Source organism: Amborella trichopoda, chromosome 5 (assembly GCF_054954075.1).
Source record: "Amborella trichopoda isolate Santa Cruz 75 chromosome 5, AtrichopodaSantaCruz75HAP2 v2.0, whole genome shotgun sequence".
Classification (NCBI taxonomy): domain Eukaryota; kingdom Viridiplantae; phylum Streptophyta; class Magnoliopsida; order Amborellales; family Amborellaceae; genus Amborella; species Amborella trichopoda.
Window position 1 is genome coordinate 26663362 of NC_142340.1, and position 14470 is coordinate 26677831.

At 39.5% G+C, this 14470-nt stretch overlaps 1 protein-coding gene across 1 annotated transcript in view; it reads left to right on the plus strand.

The window, feature by feature from the left end:
* The window catches only part of LOC18431771 (Tetratricopeptide repeat (TPR)-like superfamily protein), a 33043-nt gene extending 19673 nt beyond the window's left edge, over nt 1-13370 (plus strand). Inside the window, exons 12-20 of the mRNA XM_088866386.1 lie at nt 52-207; nt 332-489; nt 576-768; nt 10253-10650; nt 10743-10923; nt 11067-11305; nt 11400-12078; nt 12420-12492; nt 12813-13370. Coding sequence (XP_088722512.1) covers nt 52-207; nt 332-489; nt 576-768; nt 10253-10650; nt 10743-10923; nt 11067-11305; nt 11400-12078; nt 12420-12492; nt 12813-13012 — 2277 coding nt within the window. The 3' untranslated portion in view covers nt 13013-13370. The remainder of the gene's footprint in view (nt 1-51; nt 208-331; nt 490-575; nt 769-10252; nt 10651-10742; nt 10924-11066; nt 11306-11399; nt 12079-12419; nt 12493-12812) is intronic.
* The last annotated feature ends 1100 nt before the right edge of the window (nt 13371-14470 follow it).

Below are 14470 nucleotides of genomic sequence, written 5' to 3' on the forward strand. Positions count from 1 at the left end.
CATGTCCTATGCTGCCTGCCTTCATCTTGCTGCTTTTTGCTTTGAAAATAGGAAGTTGATCTCTTGTTGAATGATGGGAGTAAGCATATAAATGTTGTTGAATGGAGGAGAAGTGATACTCTACCCCAGAGAGTTCAAGCCAGCCGTAGGAGGAGTCGTCGCTGTTTGTTAATGAGTCTGGCTCTAGCAAAAACTCCTGTTGAGCAGGTTTTTGTTTATGGATTGGCCTCTAATATTTACTGACCTCAAGAATGGAAGTTGTTTAGCAATATTTGCTAGCTTTTTTGTTACTATTAGTAGCTTTGTGTTGTAATCTTTGTTTTTTTAACAGAGCCAGATTCATGAGTTGTTAGCTCTAGTCTACTATGACAGCCTACAGAATGTTGTGCCCTTTTATGATCAGCGCTGTGTTCTACCTGTGAGGGATGAAACATGGACAATGTATTGCCGAAATTCAATGAAACACTTTGAGAAGGCATTTGCATACAAGTAATTGAAATCAATGCAACTATTTTCTTCCACTTTTTTTTCTGTGTATACAATTGGTATTACTTCTCCCAACATTTTCTTTGCAGGTCAGATTGGTCACATGCTTTCTACTTGGGTAAGCTCTGTGAGAAGCTGAGCCATACATATGAAGAAGCTTTTTCATATTACAGCAAGGCATCCAGTATGAATCCATGTGCTGTAGATCCTGTTTATAGGATGCATGCATCACGTATGAAGTTACTTTATGCTTGTGGAAAACACGATTTCCATGCTATAAAGGTCAGATTCAAGCTTTTTGTGTACTGGTATCTCGAACAATGGATTTGGTTACATCACAGTGTTACAAATTCCAGCATTATCTTCTCCATTAATGTGGTGTTTGCTAATTCTTTGATAGATTATATGCATTTTATGTTCTTAAAGGACATTGGTTTCTTGCATGAAGGGAAAGTTATAGCAATCTGAATCGATCAAAGAACTCATTTACATATATGCGTGGAAGATTGCACATAAGAGTAAGAAAAACAGTTTCCAAAGGTCTGATGACTAAATATATTTTTTAGTGTGTTTTTAAATCATCTATTGTCTTCATTATAGAGCCATTGGCTTACCATCCAATTGTAGCTATCGTGTGTCAAGCTGGCTAGAAACTAGAAGAAATCCAATACCATCTAATGCATGCCCTCCAATGGATCTGGTAATGCAGAATTGGCACTCATAACCTCATACAGTTCAAGATCACTGCCCCCCCCCCTTTCTTCTATTCCTTATTTTTCAAGTTTGCTTGCTGAGGTCTTCTACATGGAGAATTAGATGTTGTTTGTCTCTCCATTATGTTAGTGTTTCCATTATATATGTTTCGTACATGACATCTTGGACTTTGATCTATGTTTTGGCACATACACATGCCCCATCGCTGAAGCATGCTTCAAAGAGACTTTGAAACCATAGCCCTAGCCCAGACATCAAAAGCTTCCCAGGCATATGCCCCCCAAAACCCAAAAAGGAAAGGAAGAAAAAAAAAAAAAAAAGGCCAAGCATCATCCTTTTCTGTGAGACTAGAACGTGTCCCCCAATTGAGCATCCTATTGCCTACCTATCCTTAACCGTCCCTCCAATCAAATACCCCCCCGTTGACACATCAGCTGCATCCCTGCCTAGACTTTTCAGCCTACGATGCATCTGTCAGCTACATTGAGCCACTTGTCAAATCTCCCATGGCTCGAAGCCCTTCTAGTATCACATGCGCCGCCTTTGCTGTGCAACATTTAATGCATGCTCCAGGTGCATTTGCCTTGCTAAGGCATCTCGATCCCCTCCCACATCCCAATACAGGCCCTTCCATAGCTGATGGGGACAACACTTTACCTCCCCTGATCCTAGGACAAGTGTGCCCCTGCCAAACCTTCCAACTATTGCCTCTCCATACCCTACCATCATTGCTTCAATCCCCTCTATGAGCCACTGGCCCTCATTTCTAGCCTTGTGCCAGCATGGGGAATTCCCAACACTATTGTGGTTGCTACTGAGAGCTGATAAGTGGGCACTCATCAATTACAACACCTTGGCCGACTGTCCCAATCTGTTGATGGAAGGATGGGACCCGAAGCCTCCTCCCGTCAGAGCGATTTAATTTTAGGGGCTGAAGATTTGACTCAAGCTAGAGACCCGACCATATATTGTTTCTCGTCCTGACGGACCTATCGACGATCCTTGTAACCTCCAGGCACCCACCAGATGCCCCTTTGTTAGTTATTTTACTTCCGCCGAACCCAATCAGCCCTTAATTAAACCTGCCAGCTTGGACTTCACGTGGCACCTGGTCTTCCCCATAAACCCTCCAAACGAATCCACAGCAATGCGACGAAGACAGTGGTAAGGCCCACACTTAATGGACCCAGACTGGTGTTTCCCTTAAATCCCTTCCTTCTCCCTTTCTTACAATCAACCCCTTTTCCTTTCCCCACTCTGGCTCAGTGACATACTGATGATAGAAACCTAACTCACCTAGCCCTTGCCCCATTTAGTCTCTTCCACCCACCTGGCAACCCAACCCCCCCCAAAGAAAACCACCCCCCCCAAAAAAAAAGTAAAATAAAGGAAAGCCCATTCTTTCCCCATTCCCTCCAGTTCCACTGTCTTTTCCAAGGAGAACCCCCTCTTTCCTCTGTTGCTGCCAACCCTTTCAGCCCCTGCTACATACCCCCTTCCTCTTCTTAGGCATTGCTAGCCCTAGAGCTCCTAACAACAAAAATACAACAAACAAGTAGATAATTGACAGAGAAGAGTGAGAGATTTGAGGTTGAGAGGGTGAGAGAGTTTTAGAGAGAGGACTGAGGGAGAGAGAGAGAATTATATTGAGAAGAGGAGAGAATGAGAGCGGGGTCAAGGTGGTGTCTCCCACACCCCACTTAAACTTTTGAATAATAACAATAAAAGTTGAAGTACAATATTACCCTTTTGAAAGGAAGAAAGACAAATTTGTCCTTATGAAAGGAGAAAAGAAATATAAGTGGTTTAGAACTTAAATACAAGAAAAAATAAATATAAAATTTGGTATTCACAACACTTCGCCTCATGCTAGTGCATAGATATCAGTCATGCATCGCTGCAGATCACTAGTAATCTAGGTTTCTGGCCAGCCTTCATAAGAATGTTTTCTAGCGGGTCTTTTGTTCTAACATATGGCCGACAGATTTCTCTGGTAGCAACTCTTTCTCTTAGAAAATGTCGATCCACTTCTATATGTTGAGTTTATCATCCTGGACCAGATTGTGAGCAATACTTGTAGCTGCCTCATTATCGCAATACAAGGACATTGACCCCTTCACAGGAAATCCAAGTTCTTGTAAAAGAAATTTTAGCCAGAGTAATTCACATGCACTTGATCTAGCTACTGACTGCTTCTTACTCCTCCAAGTTATAAGGTTACCTCCAACGAAAGTGCAATTGCCGTTGATCTTTAGTCCATAATAGAACCAGTGATTAGTAAACAACAGTCCTTTACCCAGTGATGATCTTAGGTGCCCGATGACTTCGATAGCAACCTCAAGGTGGGTAGTCCATGGAGCATGCATAAACTGACTAATCATGCTCACAATATATGTAATGTTTGGGCATGTAAGTGAGATATATTAGTCTGCCCACTAATCTTTGAAATGTATTTTAAGAGCTTCACCCATTTGGCGATCAAGTTTGCGATTTTATTCTATAGGAGTCTCAGTTGGTTTAGTGTTGAACTCTGTCTCCTTAAGAAGTTCCAATATGAATTTCCTTTGGGAGATAAAGATTCCTTTCTTACACCTCGCCACTTCTATTCCAAGAAAATACTTAAATGAACCTAGGTCTTTGATTTCGAATTCTCTCACAAGATAACTCTTAAGTAGCTGAATTTCCTGATGCGGCTACCATTTAAAACAATATCATCCACATATACAATCAATGTAGTAGTACCGGTCTTGGTATGATAAATAAGGTATGGTCAACATGGCTTTGACTATACATGATTCTTTGAACCAGTGTTTTAAATTGCTGGATGTGGTGATGCAACTTGATGTGGGTGCATCACCCCGATGCGGTCAATAAATATAACAAAATTTAATAAAATCTAAAAAATTAGGTTAATGCATGAGAAAAAATATTAAGGTGATTTATCTGATAGTAGGCATTTGATTTATTCATTAACTCAAAAAGTATCAGCTATCGGAGATTTTGTATTCACTATCCTGTGATAGATTTGCCCAAAAATACCCCCCATATAAGTATTTCCTCAAAGAGTACAAATAACACAATTTTGGTCTTTCAAATTTTTTAATTTTGCACATTTCCAAGCCGTATCCTTGTTACTAGGAGATTGTGAAGAAGACATTGCTCCAAAAAAAGTATTATTGTACTAGGAAATAAAAACTTACCAATTATTTGAAGAAAATATCGATTTCTTCTTGGCCCTTGAAATCTTCAATTTGTTATCAAAACTTTGCGAAAACTTCCTCAAATCAACACCCAAAATAAACAAATCGACAACCAAAGATCATCCAAGACGATCATTAATCCACTACAACCTGAGAGTCCTGAGCTACATGTTGAAAATGCCAAGTAGGAGTCCCTACCTGACAATGTGGGTCATGGGTTTGTTGGGTCATTTTGAGGTTACTTTTGATTCTCAGTCTTGCTACGTGGAGTACTCCATTGCCCAATTCATATCCATATGATCTTAATTTTCGTCATTAATATTTTAATATGATGCGAAATTTAGTAATTACGATGGAGTATGCTTTGAAGGTTTTTTGGAATTTTTTTTGGGGATTGTTTTGAATTTGTCTGAGTTAATATTGAGGTTTTGAGATTTGTTTTAAGGAAATGACACACAAGGACACCCCCGGTCCCACACGTGACACCTAAATGGCCAATGCATGCCATGTGGGGTCTGAGATGGCATCACATCACAACGACATGGGAATTATGTGTTGATGATGTCAAGGCCCATGGCGAGACTGATTGTCTTTTGTGTGATTGTGACTCCTATTATTTTGTGACATGTGAAATTCTGTGAAATATGAGAAAATAATTTGACTACATGTTTGATGTGTAGGATTTGTTTTCTGTGTGCACATGGGGGGGGCGCTTCTAGAAGGCCCATAGGGTTTGAAATTATGATTGAAACCTTAAGCCCACATGGAATTATGCATATAACTGTTTATCCTATGTGGCATCATGATTGGGTGTACATGCATACCAATGTGACTTGGATTGGAGCGAATTATTAAATTCAAATTGCTTCTAGAATATGCTAAATTATTAAACGGGCATGCCCTTACTTATGTTTCTTCATTTTTATTAAATTGAGTTAGCATGAACATTTCTAGAAGCAAGTTGAATTTGATATGGATTTAAGATTAATGTAAGGATATTAGGAGTGAATTTAGGGTTTATTAGGAGGATAATGGTGTTAAATCTCATCCACTCATCAAGATGACATGATGAGTGATGAGCGGTTAGGATCAAGCCCTCTCATACCATGTATAACTTATTTTAATGGCCAAAAATAACTCATCTAGAAGCATCTCGACGCTAGCCTATAAATACTCCCTTGGTTGCTCATTTGTGCATTCATTCTCTCACTAGTGTGGCACGCCGCCCTTGGTTTTCTCTCTCTTTCATTTGTGTGACGGTTAGGGTAAGAAAGTGTAGAGTGAAGAGTGAGAACTAAGTGAGAGAAATTGAGCTTGAAGCTCCACTTGTGCTTCATCTCAAGCTTGGCGGTTATACCTTAGTTTTTTGGTGATTTAATTGGGGGGAATTCTTCATCGAGCCATGCATCCTTGAAGCTTTTTGGTGGCTAGAATTCTCAATTTACAAGGTATCATAACTCTTTACCTCCTTTATTCATGAGTATATCGGTTAAGATTGATCGTAGATTATGAGCCCTTGATTCCTAGTTATTTGAGTTCATTTAGGAGAAATTTGGATTGAGAAATCTTCAGATTTCTATGCCATTTTTTGATCCAAATCAATCAATTAAATCACCCCCTTGATGATTTAATTTAGTGACATTTTAAGGGGAAATTATGCCAAAAATTTCCCATGCCCAAACTTCTTTGAGTTCTCACCAAATTGATTGAAGTTTATGCCTCTCTCACATTTTTCCCATGAATTTTGTGCCAAATTTTTGAGCCTCTCTTGATTAAAAGTTCCATACAAACGTGTGGATTTTATGATGCTTAATTGCTTCCCATTGAGATGATGTGAAATTCGCCGGATTCTTGTTGCCATCGGGATAGTCATTCGATGGTATGTTGTTAAGACTTTGGTCATAAACGGACATAGAGAGGATGATTGATTGTGTATTTTGGAGATTGTATTTGTATTTTGGAATTGATGTATACTTCTGCCATTGTATTTTGCATGGTGCTGAATTTTATGGCACTTGAGTTTTAACAGGTTTGTGCTCAATCCCCTTGCATAGTTTGGTTGAACTTTCATTAAGGGACCTAAGTAGAGTTGTATTCCTTGGCTTTATGATTATGTGGGCTATAATTCAATTTTAAGTGGCTGTAATTGAAGGCAAAAGTTGTCATGTCATTAATTGTGTTGTATTTGATTTTGTGTAGTCCGTTGTAAGAGAATATTTCTAGTTTTGTAACTTTGACATGGTTCCATACACTTAACAGATTGGTCTCTGCTAGATGAAACTGCCTATGGTAGATTTATGCATGAAATGGAGAAACTGGATGTAGCGCCCGTATGAGGTAGTCTAGCTTCTTTATTTTGATTAATGGGCCGCCTGAAGGCTATTTCAAAGCATCCTGGGGTCTTCACCAAGGAGATCCCCTATTGCCATTCGTGTTCCCCTTGATTTGGGAGGTTTTCCCAGTCAATCTCCAGGTTATATGAGTCCAGACTCTCCTTTGAGGGTTTCCATACAGCCTAGGGGGCAGAGATCAATCATCTTCTTTATGCAGATGTTGGCATAATTTTTTGAAATTCTTGGCGACATTAGGTTGATAACATATGGATATTTCTTAGAGATTTTGAGCTTGCTACGAGCATGAGTAGAATGAAATTGGTGGGGGATAGGTTGGAATTGCAGGAATTCCATTTATTAGCGCAATATTTGGGATGTGGATGGAATGTATACGTGCAGCTCCCTTTTGATTTGGTAAGCCTAGGTGGCACCTTCGGGTAATATGTTAATAATTTACGTAGCAATTAGTTGGCTAGAAAGGCAGGTTCCTCTCCTTGGGAGGAAAGATAACTCTTATCAAAGCCACTTTAGCCAATATCCCTATTTTCCAGATATCTGTGTTTCGTATGCTTTCGTCAGTTGAAACAAATCTAGAAAGACTAATGAAAAGTTTCCTATGGAAATAACGAACACAAGTACCACCATATTGCTTAGAATAAGGTTTGCTTACTGAAAAATAAGTGTGTTATTAGGAGGATTAGAGAAAGCGATTTAGCCTTACAGGGGAAATGGTTGTGGAGGTTTGCCACAGAAGATGTGCAGCTGTGGTAAGAGGTCATTCTAGCAAAGTACGGGGTGGAAGATGGAGGTTGGCTACCCAGGTGTCTCCTTTATACGGTTTCAGGGGCATGGAAGAGTGATACCAGGAATCAGCAAGCATTCAAGGTAAACAGCAGGTTCATGGTTGCATGGTGACTGCATATTCAATTCTGGAAGGATTTGTGGGTGGGGTACAAGCCATGGGAGTTAGGTGGCCTTTCCTTGCTGTGACAAGGAATGAGGACATCTCGGTGGGGGGATGTTGTAGAACTGAGGGGTAATGAAACTATTTGGTTGCTGTTCTCCCTAGTGGTCCTTGTGGATGAGGCATGTCAGCGGCTTATACCCATCAATTCTCTCTGGGGCTTCTTCGCCAACTCTAGACGAGATAATTTCGTTTCGGTCCCTGTCTTCACACCGGGGAATTTTTCGGTCTCCTTGTTCTACTTATCTTTGTGACCTCTCCGAAATGCATACCCCACTCGCCACAATGTTTGGCATTGGCAGGTTTGGTCCTTCATTAAGGCCAAGCCTTTGGCTGGATCCTGCTCTCGGGCTGGACAATGATCATCGAGTAGTTGCAGAAAGGGGGTCACCACCTCCCTAACCGATACATCATGTGTAAAAGAGAAGAAGAAACAGTAGAACACCTCTTTCTATGTTGTGAGTTTGTGTATTTTTTGTTGACAAACCTGCCACAATCTCTGAGGCCGTGATGTCCCCTTCATACCCAAAATTGGCAGACTACTGTGGACAGCATTACTGTTGGCATTATTGTGGGGCATATGGAGAGAATGAAACAGTTGGATCTTCAAGGGCAAAGCTTCTCCCTGCAATCTCTAGCCTCACAACGTCAGAAACCTCTGAAGGGGCTATGTGTTTACCCCATCTAGCTCATCTTGGGGCCACTCTCTTACTTAGTAGCTGTCCCTTCAAGCACCTTCTGTCAACTTTTGTCATCCCTAGTTTCGCCCATGCGAATGATCATTTCAAGCTCAATATATATGGCTGCTCCTTGAGGAACTCAGGACCTGCTGGATTTTGTGGATTCCTTGGGAATTCCAAGGGAGTTATCCTCCTCTCCTGTTTAAGATTCATAGGGCATGTTGACTCCACTATTGCTGAAACAATAGCAATGGTTGAAGGCCTCATACAAGTTCGCCAAACCAATCCCTCTCTGTCTCCATTTTTTGGAAGGAGACAATGTCATTGCTTGGACTTAAGACTCTACATGTTCTCCATGTAGATTGGCATATTATTTTGCTCTTGTTGCCGTCTTATGCAGGGGACTTCGAGTAACCTTCGGCCATGTGCCCTGAGAAACTAATCAGGCGCTGACGAATTGTCCAAGCTTGGGGCTCCACCACACGGCCAGCATGAAGCATGAATCCTCTCCCCTCCTCTCTCTCTCTCTCTCTCTCTCTCTCTCTCTCTCTCTCGCTCTCTCTCTCTCTCTCTCCCCTTTCAAACTTCCCTCTCTTGCCCTGTTCTTCTCTCTTTTATCTTTGCTCTACACTAGCTCTGCACGATCTTTTCTCTCTCGCATCCTCTGGCACCTCCACAACTTTCGTTTCTCCCAACACCTCCATGCCTTTGTCTTGCCCTTGTGTATCGTTTTTGTACATGAGCCTCGTTTTTTGGCTGCTATTTCTTAGAAGTGATATATGATCATTTTCTGAAAGGGGGTTTTCCCATTTTTTTCTTTTTGTACAGAGCTCCTGTCCTGTTGTTAGCCTTTCTTATGCCATGCTTTAATTTTGCACATTACTTTTATAGAGTCAAATGTACGCTAAAAAAAAAAAAACCAAAAAAAGGGAAGAAAAAAATTGCGATATTCTTTTTCTTTGAAAGTGTTAACTGTTCTATTCTATTGAGAAAAGATAGAGTTACTGGTGTTTAAAAAATAGGTTTTCCCACAAGTCGGGAGCTCTATACAAAAAATAAGCTGCCTGCTCTGCACAATAAGTATGTGGGTAGCCCTGTACCAAAACTGACCAAGGATGTTAGGTAAGCACTAATTACAAAAAGTCTCTTGTGCGGATTGTAAGAAATTGCAATATTCATGGTTAATATACTTCCTATAAGAAATTGTGATATTCATGGATTCTTATGCGGTCAAGTTAGCAACAAGAGGTTTCTGTTGCTTCCTCTGTGACTCTTGCAGTTTACAACTGTCCACATTAGTTTAGTTGTATTAGTGGAAAATTTTGCTGTCATTTTGGAGGTAAACGATTCTTCTTTTCCTTTTTGAATTAGTGACAAATCAGTGATCCCTGGAAAGGTGCTCCACAAGGTGTCTGAAGGATCATAAGAAACTTCTGAAAGTCTTATGAAGAATTCTAACCTACTTAGAGAGATCTCTATAGAGTTGTATACTGTCCACATCCTTCGTAGTTCTTGCTTGACTCATGGTAGTAACTTCAGAAGCTCTATTGGCCTCTCCATGTCATATGGCGTGGTTTCTAACCTAATTGCAGGCTCTTAGTAGCGTAGGAAATGGTTTATATATTCCCTATGTTTCTTACATGATTTCTGAATTTTGGTGTAAATTTGTTGAGAACATGTTCTTGATGTTCATGTTTGTGTTATGTCTATGTGGTCAATTGTTGCAGGTAAGTGTTAAATACTTGTGTACTTGGTCGTTTGTTATGTGTATTAGTTTTGTAGTTGGCGGTATTTTGTTGAGTTGCTGCCATCATTTGGAAATGAATAGTGCTATCACTATAAATTAATCTTCTGTTTATTTTTTTACTTTCTCAGGTTGTGGCTGCACATTCTTTTCATCAATCAACAAAAGATACCATCTTAAATTTATTAGGGTGGACTGCTGAGGATCTTGAACTGCTGTGTAAAACCAATGTATTATCATGCGTTGGGGCATGCCCTGACCAGGAGGAAAAGCTTATAACTACCACTCAGTTAGAAAAGGCATGGAGCATTCTTTTCAATGATTGTATCATGGCCCTTGAAGTTTGTGTGGAGGGGGAACTGAAACATTTTCACAAGGCCAGGTATATGCTTGCTCAAGGATTATATAGGAGGGGTGAGGATGGAGACCTGGAGAGGGCAAAGGAGGAGTTATCATTCTGCTTTAAGTCATCTCGATCATCTTTTACCATTAATATGTGGGAGATCGATAGTATAGTTAAAAAAGCAAGGTAACAACAAGATTCTTACCCTTAAAGAAGTCTTAATCTTGTATTGGTAAATAAAATGTCGAAAACTAAGATAGAAATCTTACAATTTCTAGGCGGAGGACCCCTGGTATAGGAGGAAACAAAAAGGTCTTGGAGTTGGGATTGCCAGAAAGCTCTCGGAAGTTTATTACTTGTATTCGAAAATATATATTGCTGTATTTAACTCTTTTAGAGAAGACAGAGGATTTCGGCACTCTTGAACGGGCCTACTCATCTCTTCGAACAGATAAGAGGGTGGGTCAACAATTGTTTCATCAATTGCTGTTCTTGGGGAGTCAAAAGTTTCATAAGTTTGAAGTTTGAACTCTTTTCCTATTTATTGACATTTAGAACAAATATTCCGCCTGCTAATCTCTGGTTTTTCTTTTTTGGTAAAGTTTTCATTGTGCCTGGAAGATATAGTTCCTGTTGCTCTTGGTCGGTATGCCCAGGCCCTTGCATTATCAGTCAACCGGAGTGTGATTCCTGCTACTGGCAATGCTGGTTCTCTCGACCACCTTCTGGAAAGAATATTCAACATATTTTTGGACCATGGAAGCTCATGGACTGATTTTGCCTCTTTGCCTGAACTGGGCAATTCATTATGCCCAGAGTTTTCAGTGGATGCTCTTTACAGGTGATTGTATTAGAATTTTAGTTCCGAGATGGCATTATTTGTGCAAAGATTTTTTGTTGTTTATTAACATTTTGTTGGTTGGCATTCCCAATAGTTACATACACAAATATGTCCAATCATTGGAGAGAGATGTCAGGCTGGATACACTCGAATTAATCAACGAGAAGATCAGGAAACGTTTCAAGAATCCTAGACTCTCAAATACCCGTTGTGCGAAAGTATGCAATCATGCTTCTGCTGCTTGGTGCCGGTCTATTGTTTTGAGCTTGGCTTCCATTACGTCTTTACCTGAGGAGCCTTCGCCAACCCAAATTGTAGCTCAAGCTACTGGTGATTTAGACCCTGGCTGGCAGCTTCATGTTGATATACAAGACAATGAGCTATGGAATACAACCATTGAAGACCCAAAATATCAGAAAAGTATGGAAGTTAAGAGGAACAAGATGTTAAAAATCAAAAACATCCCTGTCAAGCAAGCGTCCGCTGAAAATATGGAAACTGCTAGTACTTTGCTAAAATGTACATATAATTTTTATCGCGAGAGTTATTGTGGCACCCTGCCATCTGGTGTAAATCTTTATATAATAGCAACATCTCGATTGGCACCTAGAGGGCTATCGCTACGAGGCACAGAAGGTGTTCCCTTCCGACCTGTTGTTGAGACACTTGATCTAAGCATTTCAAGGAAGCTATTGTTATGGGCATACACTTTGGTTCATGGTCATTACTTAAACATTCACGCCGTTGTCAAGCACTGTGAAGAGAATGTGAAAGTATGGGGCCCCATGCACCTTTACATTTATGTCTCTTATCGAAGCTGTTTCTATTGGTTGCTCTTGGAGGATATATACAATAGTGCCATGGACTATGGAAAACCATTGCCATTGGGTTATCGCCCTCCAATAAAATGATAGACGGTTTTGAAAAAATTATTGGACCCACCACTAGTGTCATATTTGTTTTTGATGGGCCACCTTCTCTGTCCATCGCCGTCTTATCATTTCATTGGATGGTAATGACCCATTGAATAGAACATAGTAAAATTTCTATTAAAATAGAAGTTCTCTGTATTTGTTATCTGTAAGTATTGAATGTGACCTGCCACTAAATGCAGACGAGGATGAAGAAAGGTTCTTCAACATCCTTAGCTCCTCCTGCACTGACAACGTCTACTTTACCATCCACAGGTCGTTGTAATTCTTAGCTTTGTTGCATTTTCCAATAGCTTAATGCAAAGTATACTGTACAGCCTATGGTGGTATATGGTTTATGATATATACTGCATGTGGACATCCCCCATCCATTTTCTATGATGGGCGGTGGAGTAACATAGTTCCAGATGCTGGACATTCGCCCTGGTATGGTTAATACATACATCATCTGGAATAGGGGGTGGGTTTCCCATTGGTGAACCATATACCTTAAACCACTGGCATATGATACTAATTCACATAGTGTATATCTTTGGATCGTTCTCATTTTAGTGATTTTGGCTATGTAAAAGCAGTTGCAGGAGTCATCAAAGAGATTAATAATGAGGACACTAGTGAACCTGTGGACAAGCAAGGAGTTGTTTCTTCTAGTAATGGAAATGAAAATACAAATGCCTCTTTGGCGGTTACCAGTTCCAATGATATTCGGAAGAAGACTCCTCAACTCCATCAAGGCAATGCTCTCGAAGAACAAAGCGCTCCAGGAAGAATCTGATGGCGCTTTCTTGGGCATGGCACTGGGAAATTTGGCTCACTTTGGATGCCTTTGCTTACCTATTTCACAATCCATGCATGTAAACATTGGTCATGGAAAATAATGTTTGGGGGGAGAAAGATGGTGTTTGAGGGTTGTAGGAATGCTTGGATGATATCCTATTATGAGAGTCATTAGTGCACTAATGATAGGTTTAGCTCATTGCATAGGATTAACAGTTTGATGACAACTTGTTAATCTTAATTGGCTGCACTTAAGGAAATTAAGGCAGGAGTTATATTTGGATCTCAACTCCTATTGACAATGAATGTGAGAATTACAAAATATGGTTATCTATAAAAAGAGGTTAACCTCTCAAGTAATAGCAAGAGAAAATGATGGAAAATTGGTGAACGAGATTCACCAAGAGGACTTTCAAGGTAGCTGGTCACCGGATGGCTTGGTCTATAAGTTTTGGTATGGAACCTTAAGTCCTTCGTGTGATTTAAAGACAGATCCAAGTAAGTTGTTTATTTATTTTATTTTATTGGGACTAACAAGATGCACCTCAAAAATCAATCAGAAAAGGTTGTTTTAATATTAAAAATCCCTTTAATTGATCATCTTAACATCAAGATGTATGAATATGAATAGAAAAAATATTTTTGAGTCCCATAAATAGTTCATCTCGCAACACATTATCTATACTGTCCATTTTCAAGTTTTTCATATGTTTATAGATCTACTTGATTTTAACCATTTTTGGAGTATAAAATTTCATAATTAGATATGAAAATAAATTTTTAGATAATCCTAAAAAATATTTACACCAAAATTACATGTAATGATAAAATTTGGAGGTAAGCCTTAATTGGATTGTTTAAGGTAGCAGCTTTATAGGATCTACACCCATGTTTTTTATTTTTTTTGTATTTTTTTATTTCTTAACACTCTGTTGACTGGCTGAGACTTACATGATTAGGACGGTTGAATTGGTCATTGGCCGGTTCGATTTTTTGAACAATTATGTCTACTTCTTAATATGACTATCATATGTACATGTCGTGTGATGGTCATGATGAGGATTTGCCAATTTTCCTTTTAGGCCTACCAATCACATACAAGGGTCATAAAGTCCCTTGGCCAACTACCCTGGCCATCTCTCCGATCTCATCAAGGGTTAACCCTTCACACCCTTATCAGTTGTGCTATGTACCTATGTATCATAGGGTTTTAGAACTTCACTCAGCTTAGCTCGTCCAGACTAGTTTGAGTCATGGCATCAATATTGTTGTTTATATTTAATTAGTCAATTTTTTTTAAGATTTTTTATTTATTTTGAATCTATTCAAATTAGCTTCAAAAGCCATCTTTTGTTTGCTCCAATATCGATGAACACATAAAAATCCATTATTTTTCTCTAATTTTTTAACAATTGTTTTGATTATTAGTTTGTTTTTAAGCTATTGAAATAAACTT